Consider the following 13559-nt stretch of genomic DNA (forward strand, 5'->3'; position numbering starts at 1 on the left):
AATCCGGGATGACGATTTTACTGAAGTAGGTTTAGGTAAAATATGAAATCTCATAATTTCAACTTAGCTCAACAAAACTCCACATAACTCAACATCCACATCAAGAAATTCACACATGACTAATTCAAGACATACCTCAACTTATTCAAGTCATACCTCAACCATATAGTCAAGTAACACGATAAATACAATTAAACATCAATTTATAATTAGTAATATTTCATGGTGTTACAATTTCCCCCTCTAGGGATATCCAACATGGTCACCACACCCCCCATGTACATACACAACATACATCATCACAATAACATCATCTCATCTCAACATCATCATCAACATCACAAGCAACCACATTCCACATACACACATATAAATTCATGCCCGGGATTCACATTCCCCAAGTCTTCAGGCAACATAAACCTCATACAACAACAATCTACAATACCACGAGACTCATATTTTTAAGGAAAATTCTAAATTAAAGAGGAAAACTATGGTATTCAAAACAAACTCTTATGCCTATTTAAAATTTAATAAAGAAGTAAATAGAAGAACAAATATAAAATTTTGGGTAGAGTCTCCTCTATAATTAAGACTTTTCCCAAAAAATTTCAATCAATACAACAACAACATCATTAACAATTTCAATCATCAATAGTAAACCTATCACATCCATTAGTTAAAAACACAGTTTTTCTTGAAAACCAACATGCACATCAATAACAAATATATCACATCCCATTAGTTAAAAACACAGTTTTTCTTGAAAACCAACATGCACAGGGACAGACATACATCCCCATAATTGGGTTCCCCGACCCTAACTATGGTATCAAAAGTTATAAACAAACAATAAACTCCCCTCACCTATCTATACCTCTTTTTTAGTTCCTTGCGGCGTTGTTCTAAGATCTCTTAGGTTCACGTCCGTTCATCCAAACGCAGAGCTCTATATACCAAATCAAAGATAATTCAGTATAGAAATCAAAGACAAGGTTAATATTAACTTTTGGGGTCAAATACCCATTTAATTTAAAAAGGGGCTAAAGGGGTGTTTTGAGATTCATATCAAAGAGAGGTCATTTTGAAATTCTGATCACGCCACTATGACCAGGGTTCAACAAATGTTATAAAAACAAAGTTTATTTTATAAAAAGGAAACTTTTACAACGTCTCTTTTTTAAGGGTTTTTCGAAGGAAGTGTAAAAACATCCAATAATGGTTCCCAAGTTAGAAGAGATGCAAAGATAGGCTCAAACTAACAAAGAGAAGGCTTAGAAATCATGATTACCTCAAAGAAACCGTGAAGGAAGGATTAGAGGCTTCGTTCTCTACCGAATCCTCGAGTTGAGTTTTGAAGATTCCGCTCCTATTAAACTAATCTTCTCCGTGCGGTGGTCCGACGGCAAGCAAAGGTGGCTCGTGGCGGTCACCGGTGGTAACTGGTGGTGAAGGAGAAGGTTGGGGGTGTTGGGGGATGGTTTAGGGGAAGAGAAGGAGAAAGAAATGGCTCTTTTACACTACTAGACATATTTGTAGCCTGTAACACTCGCCCAAGCAAAATTTGGCTCGCCTGGACGAGCTGATCCAACTCAAATTTTACTGCTTCGATTAAAATATCATATCTCATACTCAAGATATTGCAAATCCCAATGATCAAAATGTGGAGAATTGGATTGCAAGCCTATAGTCCAAATTTGAAAGCGATCCAACGGTTAACAACTCTATGATTGTGGTTTTAGTGGAACAAGTTTAAGTAAAACTTGAAATCTCATAATTTCAACCTAAGTCAATAAAAGTCCACATAACTCAACATCCATATCAAGCAAATCGCACATGGCTAATTCACACAATACCTTAACTCATCCAAATTAATCAAGTAATCAAATAACATAAGAAAAACATCAAACATCTATTTTCAATTATCGAAATTTCAGGGCGTTACAGCCACCACCAACCTCCCCTTCACTAGATCTGTTTGTCCAAACATCCTCGCATTAGCCTCCCTTTCACTAGATCCTACCAAGTGGCTCCAACTGGGGTCATTCACACACTTTATCTCGAAGCACACCCTGCAACACAACCTGTTATTGAACAATGTTGTTGTGTTCACATCATACCCTTGGTTGTATAAGTTATTGTACTTGCATGCGCTACCTATTTTCCCTAACATGTTCTTGTCGTCGTACAACATCATGTGCATGCTTTCCCATACACTATCGTTGTACACGCCCAAGATCCTCGCCTCGGTGGAAGTCAGAACAATTATGAGGTTAACAATGCCAATAAGAGAAAGGTTGACCAAAGCCATAATGGTGAGTGGAAATATTGAACAAGGGTTTATGACTTGTGAGCAGAGGAAAAAACTCAACTCAATTAGGAGTTTATGTTCTGATTTGCAGAGGAAGGTGTAGCATGGCCACTTTGATTTTGAGTTCTTTTTCTATTTTGCAGTTGGGTTTCATAATCAGAGTTGAAATTAAACTGAATTCTGGTTTGATTTTCAATTATTTCAAAACTAAAAATGAAAAACTACCCTCGAACAAGGCCTTACAGTTTTTAGTTGAAGGTAGTGTCAAATTCGGTCCAATTATTAGGAAACATCAGTAGGAGAGAGAAAAACACATGTAATATGTGGGGCCAACCTGACAAGTGTTTTCCAAAATTGGAGAGGAATATTTTTCGTCAAATTCATTTTTGTAATGTGCTCATAGCATATTGGTTAAGATCTATTCAAAGTTTTACCCCTTTGGTTTCCCTACAATTGGGATGGTACATCACCCCCTTAGTTTCCCAAAAGATTATGGCTCTCAGTGCAACACTTTGTTAAGGTGTTAGACAAATTTGGCATGAGTAATGTTAAGTTGACAAGTACTTAACTTAAGTGAAGTACTCACTAACTTAACATTACTCATGTCAAACCAATCCAATGCCTTGTCAACATAGTCATAATCTTCTGGATCTCTTGATTCGGTAACCGCCAAGACTTCTCCCTTATATAAGGTTGACTCGAGATTTTTCTAAAATTAATCTCAACAAATCATATTTTAAAAGAACTAAAAAATAATAAAAGTATTTAATAAAGAAATGTAAATATTTACAACCTTAAAAACTTAAAAACAATTTAATATTTATTTATGAATAATTAAAATATATAATAAAATATATTTTTCATTAACTTCTTTAGATGACGTGTGTGCTCATGTCAGTCTTTCACTTTCGATAGTTTTCGTGAGAAGACCAAACACCGCGGATTTGAATTTGCCAGTTAGTGTTTCTGTAAATACCTATAGAATCAAACTTTAACTAAACTCAACATCCATCACTAGTTTTTTATATATTTCTAACTAATTGTGCTTATCCTTATTGAGAGAAAAAATGGCCAAATCAATCAAATTCTTTGAGTTGAACACAGGGGCCAAGATTCCTTCTCTTGGGTTAGGGACTTGGCAAGCTGAACCTGGTGTTGTAGCTGAAGCTCTCACCACAGCCATTCAGGTAAGTAAAACTCTTGAGCGTTTTTTTTTTTAATTGCCATGTAAAAAAATTCATAGGTTAGTTATGGCTTTTTTAGTTTCGATTTGTTTTGGTCAACTTTTCCGTAGTTTTAATTTGTCCTAGTTTGAAGAGATAACTAACTTTAGTGTCCGGTCACCGTTGTTCAGGTTGGATACAGGCATATTGACTGTGCTAGTGCGTATAAGAATCAAGCAGAGGTAATAATATTGTTGACAACGGTTATATAATTATGGGTTTTTTTTCTCTTTTTTAATTACTTTTTTTATAATATTTGGCTTTTCTCAACTATAAGAATTAAAAGATGCCAATTGTTGTTTATTTCCCCAATTTATTGGTGTTGCTAGTACGTTATATGATTTTGTTTTGCAAAATAGCTAGAAAACAGTAATTTTTTTGCTAGCCAATTGACATTTTATTTTTTTAATTTTGGTTTTTATAGATTGGTTCTGCTCTTAAGAAGCTTTTTGATGATGGTGTGGTGAAGCGTGAGGACTTATGGATCACTTCCAAACTCTGGTTTGTTGTCTTTTAGTAATTGTGATCTCTTTTTGAATATTGAGAAAGATTGTATGTGTTTGGACCAGTTTGGTTGCTGAATGAAGGATCCTTTGATTTGTTGGCTATATTTTTAGGTGTTCAGATCATGCACCAGAAGATGTGCCAAAAGCATTGGATAAAACATTACAGGAATTGCAACTTGACTATCTTGACCTCTATCTGGTATGCATGTATTATATTTACTGATATGTGAATTCATGTTGAAAATTTGGGGGAAGATTAAGGGTTTGTTTAGTACAAGGAAACATTCATTTTTACTTTTTGAATGAAAAACTTTCGAACCAACTATTTCAAGTGGAACTAGGTTTGGACTCCTCGAGTAAATTCTTATGTTAGAGTTTTTCAAATGAAAAAAAACGTGATTAAGAAGAAAAACTTAATTAATGTAGCTAATCAGGTTCCTCAAAGGTGAAAATTAGTCAAATAGGATTCTGACCCCTCAAGCAAGCTCTCATGTTTAAGCTTTGTGAATAGAAAAAATTTGGTTGGGAGGACAAACTTCATTAAAAGTAGCTAGCTAGTCAGGTTCCTCGAAGGTGAAAATTAGTCAAACAGGATTCTGACCCCTCAAGCAAGGTCACATGTTTAAGCTTTGTGAATAGAAAAAATGTGGTTGGGAGGACAAACTTCACTAAAAGTGGCTAGTCAGGTTCTTCAACGGCAAAAATTAGTCCTCAACAAAGTTGATTAACGTAATAACATGGTAACTTGATAGTATTTTAAACTGAAAATAGGAGAAATAAAAACGTTTTCTCTGCCCCTAAGTGCTTTAAATTAAAATTACGCTTTGAGCAAAGTGCATCGGTTATACGCATTCATGTAATGCAGAGTTTAGTTATCAGGGGTTGATTTCATTTTCATCAATTATTCTGTCTTAAAACAAACTAAATTGGTTTCTGCTGTAGATCCACTGGCCAGTCCGCATGAAAAGTGGAACATTTGGATTCAATAAAGAATATCTTGAGCAACCAGACATTCCCAATACATGGAGAGCAATGGAGGCACTCTATGACTCAGACAAGGCTAGAGCCATAGGAGTGAGCAATTTCTCTTCAAAGAAGCTTCAAGATTTGTTAGATATAGCAAGAGTGGTTCCTGCTGTTAACCAAGTGGAATTGCACCCAGGATGGCAGCAGCCAAAGTTGCGCGCATTTTGTGAATCTAAAGAAATTCATCTATCTGTAAGTATGGCATATATGATATATACTTTCACTTAAAAGACTTGATATTCCTAAATTATCAAGAATTTAATGGTGATGCACTCACAATGTAAAGTAAGCTTGCATTGTCAACTAATTAAAACTGAGTGTTGGTATGACTTTTAAAGTAGTTATCACAAAAGTCAACAAACTCACTATACATGGTGTTTTGTGATTGAATGATAATGTAAAATTACTTTAATTGTCAGTATATAATCCATTTTCTCAACTATCAATTGCAAAGAAAAATTATCACTTTCGGTGAAATTGTCTTGAGCTAGTTGAAAATGATTTCGGTGTGCACTCAAAGATGGAGTATATATGATGAATTTCTTTTCAGGGATATTCTCCACTAGGTTCACCAGCAGCTCTCAAAAGTGATATTCTTAAGAATCCTGTTGTCACAGAGATTGCAGAGAGATTGGGGAAGACACCAGCACAAGTTGCCCTTCGATGGGGCTTGCAAGCAGGTCATAGTGTGCTTCCTAAGAGCACTAATGAGTCCAGAATCAAGGGAAATTTTGATATCTTTGACTGGTCTATTCCTCAAGATTTGATGACCAAGATCTCTGAAATTAAGCAGGCAAGTAGTTAGATACTTCGTATGATATTCTTTTTTGTTCTTTTTCTTGATTCTTACTATTTCCTATACATCTTTTACTACATCAACAAAAATGCTAGTTAACACATGGAGTTTACTCATGCAGGAAAGGCTAGTTAAGGCCAGTTTTTTTGTTCACGAGACCTATGGTGCCTATAGGAGCATTGAAGACTTCTGGGATGGTGAACTCTGAGCAATATGCATCTTTGAGACGTTGAAAAATACATTGCTCCTAGAGCAAATTTATTCTGCCTTATACCCACTAGTTGTAGTGATTCAAGTGAGATTTTGAGAAGTGTTACTATTGATGGTAACACCGAATAAGTAGCCAAGAGTTATTTTTCATTTAATGATTGTATCTTTTATTCAATATAATAAAGTGAGTTGAGTGAATTTGACAGGTCCACTGACTAAAATAAATTGATATTCATATTCCTTAATCTAATCAATTTAACGGGTATTAATTAATGTGAATATATTGTCTTGTAATATGAGATGTGAAGGCTTAAATTGTTAAAAAATGACAGACATATGATTGTGACAGTACCACGCTGGCACATCACAGACATATATGATTGTAAAACAATGTTATAGTTTTGTACTTGTACATAGAATATGACAATAAAATCTTGTTCCGATTTTTATTTGAGAGACAAAGTTGAACAACTCTTCCTCCTTTGTAGATAGAACAATGCAATAAAATACATCAAGAGCTACAAAAATAAGTACAATGCATCGATAATATTGTGATAATCAAATATCTTATATACCAATTGTAGATAAAACACACTGTAGAAGATGAACAAAGTGAGAGTCTCGGCTTTCAATTGATTTGCCGGTAGTTTTTTTTTACCTGCAAAGTTGAATAGTTGATTCCTTCTAAAGAAGTGGCTTGCTAAAAAAAAAGTTGTCTAATCTAAGTGGTCTGTTTGGAATAGTTCCTGGCTTGAATTTTGAAGCTTCATGCCTTGCCAGTTCAGGTGGAATGGGACTCTTACATTGAGGCTATGTTTGTTTCAAAGGAAGGAAATAATATACAAAAAAGAAATTGTATTATATTTCGTCAGTCTATTTTAATTCAAAAATTGCTCTTCTATTTTTCTTCTCTAAATCAAACACGCCTACAACATGTCTAATACTGTGCGTGTAAATTTCAATATTCCCGGGCATATCATAGTTGATGGCATGAGCCACATCAAGTTTGTCATTAATCCAAACGTATAACAACATCATTAGCAACAAGAACATTATATCTCTTGGTCCTAAACCCTTCAAGACTTCAAGACTTTAAAAGAATTTTTTTATATAAAAAATACCCCTCAAGCCCTCCATGTCCATTGCCCCTCCACCTCACTATGGCAAAACAGTCTCGGTTACCCAGCATTTCCTATCCTTCAGCATGCATTGAAAAAATCTCAAATCCTAATAAAGCCATCCAGTGGTCGTTGTGTTGATTGTTCAGGTAGAACGAGTCACAAGCTTCCATTCAATAAATCGAGTCCTACTAGTTCTAGTCCTCTTCATATTATTTATTCTGATGTATGGGGTCCAACTTCAATAAATTCAATAAATGGATATTCCTATTATGTCATTTTTATTGATTTATTTTCACATTATGTTTGCTGGTTGTATCCAATGAAATTCAAATCCGAAATTTCCATTATTTTTCCAGTTTTTAAATCCTTTGTTGAAAACCAATAAAATGTCAAAATTAAAATTTTTTATACTAACAATGATGATGAATACATTAAGTTACGGTCGTTCCTTCTAACTTATGGAATTTCTCATTTAACAACTCCCCATACCCGTGAATATTACGGAATTTTTGAATCGTAAAAATTGTTGGACAAGTGGCCTTAATAACTTAAGGAGGGTGAATTAAGTTAAAAAATTTCTCGTTTAATTGACTTCTAAATCCCCTTTTAAATCTATAAGTTAAGAATGTTGAAGATGAAAATTAAAGTTATATCAAAGGAATACTTCAAGTGTGTAAGATAAATAAAATATGCAAGATAAAATAATCAAGATAGCGAAGAAAGAAATGCAAACTCAGTTTATCCTGGTTCGGCCACTTTCTGTGCCTGCGTTCAGTCATCAAGCAACTCACTTGAAATTTCCACTAACTTTGTAAAAATTCTTTTTACAACTTCTGAACACCCGAGGGATCCCTTTCCCTTGTGTTCAGGAAACTTACAGTTCAAGAGACAATTTGTCTCTTGATCTCAATAAGTCTTTAAAGAAAGTATAAATGTTTTTTGTGACATCCTGAAAATTTCTACCCGGAATTTTGTAAACGATATATTTTAAATAATTATATATATATATATATATATATATATATATATATATATACTCCTGGTAGAAGTATGTACATTGGGGGAAAGATGTGCGGGTTAGGCTAATTAACGAAGAGTAATTCATAACTGGACAGTTATAGATTAATTCTCAATTAATTAGTGATGGAAGCTTGCTTGTGGAGCTTCTATGGAGGCTGGATCTTTGAGCTTCAATGAGGTCCTTTAATGGTGATTTTCCACTATGGAGATGCAGCGGAAGACAAAGGAGAAGAGGTGAGAGGAGGCGCCATCCACTAAGGAATAAGCCATGGAAGAAGGAGCTTCACCACCAAGATGAGCCTTGGATAAGAAGCTTGGAGAGGATGCTTCAATGGAGGAAAAGAAAGAGGGAGAGAAAGAGAGATGGGGGAGCACGAAATTGAAGGAAGAAAAAGGGAGAGAAATTGAACTTTGAGTTGTGTCTCACAAGACTCTCATTCATCAAAGTTACAACAAGTGTTACACATGCTTCTATTTATAGACTAGGTAGCTTCCTTGAGAAGCTTTCTTGAGAAAAATTCCTTGAGAAGCTTCTTTGAGAAAATTTCCATGAGAAGATAGAGCTTAGCTACACACACCCATCTAAAAACTAAGCTCACCTCCTTGAGAAGCTTCCTTGAGAAGCTAGAGCTTAGTTACACACACCCCTCTAATAACTAAGCTCACCTCCTTGAGAAGGGAAGCTAGAGCTTAGCTACACACCCCTATAATATCTAAGCTCACCCCCATGACAAAATACATGAAAATACAAAAAAAGTCCCTACTACAAAGACTACTCAAAATGTCCTGAAATACAAGGCTAAAACCCTATACTACTAGAATGGTCAAAATACAAGGCCCAAAAGAAGAAAAAACATATTTTAATATTTACAAAGAAGAGTGGATCCAACCTTGACCCATGGGCTCAAAAATCTACCCTAAGGTTCATGAGAACCCTAGGGCCTTCTTTAGTAGCTCTAGCCCAAGCCTCTTGGAGTCTTCTATCCAATACCCTTGGGGGGTAGGATTGCATCATCCCCTCTACCTTGGAAAGGATTTGACCTCAAATCCTGAGGTTCTTCATACTCTGGGCTCCTTCCCTTGACACCTGTAAAAAGAATAAAAACATATGTATTAGTGGTGTTGGGTATGTTAGAGTAGGGTAAGGTCTGAAAACTCCTTTCATGGACATCTTCCCGTGAGGGAACATGGTTCCTCACCAACTCAATGAGTGGTGCTACAAGTATAGAAAAATATGGGATAAACCTTTTGTAAAAGTTTGTTAAGTCATGGCAGCCCCAGATTTCCCTTATACTTGGTGGAGTGGGCCAATCAGGAATGATCTTTATTCTCTTAGGGTCCTTGGGAACCCCTTGATCACTATTTAAAAAATTAAGGCAAATAATGCAATAAAGCGTACCTTTTTTCTGTATTTTTATGTTGATTATTCCTACAAAAAAATATGACAAACCTAAGGTGTCCCATATGAGCACCTAAGTTTGTATTGAAACCAAAAATAAGAACAAACCTACCTAATGAGTCCCTATGTGCATGAATCATGAAGACGTTGGGTGCATGACTGATTTTACAAAAGAGGGTTGCAACACTCAACAAATTCATCATATCACTTATTGTAGGGATTTGGTGCCTAATAATACCTATTTTGGGCACCAACAAAGCACAAGGATTTAAGCTCTTACGAACCAAACCTTCATCCAACAACTCCTTTACTTGAGGAATAACCTCAAGCCCAAGAGGTGTGGCAGTGCTAACAAGTGTCTTTTTACAAAAGAGAAAATGTGGAGGTTGTCTAAGAGGGAAAGTTTCTTTAATGTTTGTCTTTACTGTAAAATGAGTTTCCTTCTTAGCTAAACTCTTGGAGGAGACACTTACCTCCTTATACTTCTCTTTAACCACTAATGGTTGTCCTTCTTCTTGGGGGTAGATTTCTTCACTAGATTCTTCCCCTTTTGCTTCTTCACTTTCACTAGAGGAAGGTGAAGTAGTAGCCTCATCTTCATGATTTTTGTGGTGGGGCATTGAGAAGTAATGTGTCCTCTTCCAAGACATTTAAAGCACTTTATAGAGCTAGTTTTCTCTTGCATACTAGCCTTAGGGGCTTGCTTTTCTATTGTCTTCCCCTTATCATCTTTGGGCTTAGAAGGTGTCACCCCTAAGATGCCTTGACCTTGGTCTTTCTTTGGATAAGAGTGAAAGCCATAAGATTTTGAAGTAGACTTCTTTTTAAGTTGTTGTTCTACCCTTATTTCCCAATCTAAGTTATCCTCTACATTATCCTTCCCATGGAAGTATGTGAGGTTAATGTTAGCCTCTTGAGGCTTTCTTTCCTTTTCTCTTCTATGGGAGTGAGGTCTAAGATGTGACCTATGCCTTCCTTCGTAATAGTCACAAAGTTCTTCACTTAGGCTCTTGCAAGAGTTATGACTACTATAGGAGACATGTTTTTCTTTTTTCATTTCTTTCATTATTTTTCTTCTTTCTTCCTCTCTTATTTTCTTTCTTTCATCTTGACTTATTTCTTCCACTCTTTTTTTTCCTTTTTCTTTTCTCTCTTGTTTTTCTTTCCATAACTTCAAGGAACTCAACTCATCTAAGATTCTAGATAAAGGGTCTTTATGACTAGTACCCTCGCCATTAACACTAGATGAATGATGACTCATGTTGATTCCTAAGTTATGGTTCTTTCTTGTTGGAGGTTTGAAAACAAAAGGTAAAAGAAACTATGGTTGAAACTAGCCAAAATAAACACTAAAAGAGGTGTGAAAGATAAGGTAAAAAACTAATTGGTAAAAGGAAAGCTATCTAAGCGGTTTGATAATGGAAGGTAAAGGAAATAAGCTATGAAAGTAAGCAAGAAATGTAAACTAGGTGAATCCTAAGAGTGTTTGGATGACCACATTCAAGGTTCCCAACAAAACACTCACTATCCTAAGGAAAAAATTGCCTAAAATTATTACACACAAATGGAAGTTTGGTAACCTATTGGAGGCTCCCAACACACTTCCAATGAAAGGCCTTTTTGTTACAAAACTTGAAAGCAATGAAGGTAAGTAAATTGTAAATTACAAAATTATAAAACGGTCCTCAATTTTGGTGGTTGTTCTCTCTTTGGTGATTCACTCAATTTGGAGTGCTTCTTAGTCCAATAGCTCTTAAGGTGGTGGGCCCCATTCTTCTTGACTCAAATTCTTCAAGGGATGGCACCAATCCTCCTTCCAATTCCCTATATGGCAACCCACAAACAAGGAAACAAAGAGACAAACAATAACCAAAGACCAAAAAAAATGAAATGAAAGCTAAACCAATGGAGTTTTAACAAGACAATTTTTCAAGGATTACTCAACAATTAAAGCAATGAAAATGACATAGAAGTAAGCTAGGACTCAAAGAGAAACTTAGAATAGCTCTAGAGTAGAGTAAAAAAGCTGAAAAAAAAGACTCAACAAACCTCTAGCTTTGGCACTTGTTTTCACAGTAATTTTCAATTGAAATTTCAGAACTAAGATTGGTATAACATAGGCACCAATTATAGAATAAATTTTGAGCCAAAACAATAAGCACACTTCCCTTTCACTTTTTTTTTCCTGGATACTGATTTTTCTGCCAACTTGTGTTACTTTTAGTATTTTTTACTTTTATCAAAATCACTTGGTTCTTTTTTTATAACTTTTTTCCAGATGTCTAGCAAATTCAGTAAAAAGTTCAGATCAAAATTCGAAGTAACCAATTCTGAGTAATTTTTACAAGTTTGTATGTCCAAGCTGCCAGCACCAGCGATTTTTTTTAAGCATGGTATATTGATTGCCTTGGGCTTACTTTCAACCTTCCTATGTATGTTGAACTCACTAGGATTGTTTACCACAGTTTTAGGAGTTCAATATTCACTTAGGATCAACATTTCAGCCAACAATTCAATCACCAAAACTCAAATTCACAATAGACACAATCATAAGGAAACCTAAAAGTTCAAGAAAAGGTTCACAATCAAAGACTCTCTAAGAATTTTGCATGAACATGTTAAGGACTAATTAACATGAAAGATTTGACTCAAATCAAATAATAGGCTAAAAGAATTTCATACACTCATGAACAAATGAGTTAGACAAAGAAACAAGAAAATAAAATTCAACACAACATAAGAAATCTTATGTGACAAGTTTCATGACTAGACATGACTTCTATGACAAAACTACAATAGGTGAACAAGTCACTCTAGATTTTTGAGGTTTTCTTCTACTTTAATATTTTTGTAATAATTTTATGGTTTAGGTTTCAGCCACAAAAATAACAAGACAAAACTCAAAGGAACCTAAACTCAACACAATTCATGGTTCAAGAACAAGAACAATAAATTTGAACCATAGAAAATAAAATCTAGCTTTTATAGCAAGTTTAATCGGTGAAAACTCTAAAGAATCATGTTAAAAACATTTAGCACAAGACATTTGAGGAGATACATGGAGAAAAAAATGAAGAAAAAACAATGGAAGAGAAGGTAAAGCAAAAAATTAATGGAGGTTTAAGGAGCACCTACTTGAAGCTCTTGTGCTCTGATTACCACTTGATGGAAGCTTGCTTGTGGAGCTTCTATGGAGGCTGGATCTTTGAGCTTCAATGAGGTCCTTTAATGGTGATTTTCCACCATGGAGATGCAGCGGAAGACAGAGGACAAGAGGTGAGAGGAGGCGCCATCCACTAAGGAATAAGCCATGGAAGAAGGAGCTTCACCACCAAGATGAGCCTTGGATAAGAAGCTTGGAGAGGATGCTTCAATGGAGGAAAAGAAAGAGGGAGAGAAAGAGAGATGGGGGAGCACGAAATTGAAGGAAGAAAAAGGTAGAGAAGTTGAACTTTGAGTTGTGTCTCACAAGACTCTCATTCATCAAAGTTACAATAAGTGTTATACATGCTTCTATTTATAGACTAGGTAGCTTCCTTAAGAAGCTTTCTTGAGAAAAATTCCTTGAGAAGCTTCTTTGAGAAAACTTCCTTTAGAAGATAGAGCTTAGTTACACACACCCATCTAAAAACTAAGCTCACCTCCTTGTGAAGCTTCCTTGAGAAGCTAGAGCTTAGCTACACACACCCCTCCAATAACTAAGCTCACCTCCTTGAGAAGAGAAGCTAGAGCTTAGCTACATACCCCTATAATATCTAAGCTCACCCCCATAACAAAATACATGAAAATACAAAAAAAAGTCCCTACTACAAAGACTACTCAAAATGCCCAGAAATACAAGGCTAAAACCCTATACTACTAGAATGGTCAAAATACAAGGCCCAAAAGAAGGAAAACCCTATTTTAATATTTACAAAGAAGAGTGGATCCAACCTTGACCCATGGGC

At 35.4% G+C, this 13559-nt stretch overlaps 2 protein-coding genes across 2 annotated transcripts; one reads left to right on the forward strand and one right to left on the reverse strand.

Moving 5' to 3' along the window:
* Nucleotides 1–1933: 1933 nt before the first annotated feature.
* Nucleotides 1934–2311, reverse strand: LOC102660378 (expansin-A6-like). The gene has a single exon (XM_006577444.1). It carries the CDS (start codon nt 2309–2311, stop codon nt 1934–1936), a length of 378 nt encoding a protein of 125 aa, XP_006577507.1.
* A 945-nt stretch (nt 2312–3256) lies between these two features.
* LOC100792657 (NADPH-dependent aldo-keto reductase, chloroplastic) lies at nt 3257–6270 on the forward strand. The gene is made up of 7 exons (XM_003520857.5): nt 3257–3498; nt 3666–3716; nt 3959–4035; nt 4152–4239; nt 4983–5258; nt 5617–5859; nt 5984–6270. Exons 1-7 carry the CDS (start codon nt 3379–3381, stop codon nt 6068–6070), a joined length of 942 nt encoding a protein of 313 aa, XP_003520905.2. The 5' UTR covers nt 3257–3378; the 3' UTR covers nt 6071–6270.
* The last annotated feature ends 7289 nt before the right edge of the window (nt 6271–13559 follow it).

The sequence above is a fragment of the Glycine max genome, chromosome 3 (assembly GCF_000004515.6).
Source record: "Glycine max cultivar Williams 82 chromosome 3, Glycine_max_v4.0, whole genome shotgun sequence".
Taxonomy (NCBI): Eukaryota; Viridiplantae; Streptophyta; class Magnoliopsida; order Fabales; family Fabaceae; genus Glycine; species Glycine max.

Coding starts and splice junctions, on each gene's coding strand:
- LOC102660378 (XM_006577444.1), bottom strand. CDS start 2,311: ATGGCTTTGGTCAACCTTTCTCTTATTGGCATTGTTAACCTCATAATT.
- LOC100792657 (XM_003520857.5), top strand. CDS start 3,379: ATGGCCAAATCAATCAAATTCTTTGAGTTGAACACAGGGGCCAAGATT. Junction 3,717..3,958: donor CGTATAAGAATCAAGCAGAG/GTAATAATATTG, acceptor TGGTTTTTATAG/ATTGGTTCTGCTCTTAAGAA. Junction 5,259..5,616: donor CTAAAGAAATTCATCTATCT/GTAAGTATGGCA, acceptor ATTTCTTTTCAG/GGATATTCTCCACTAGGTTC.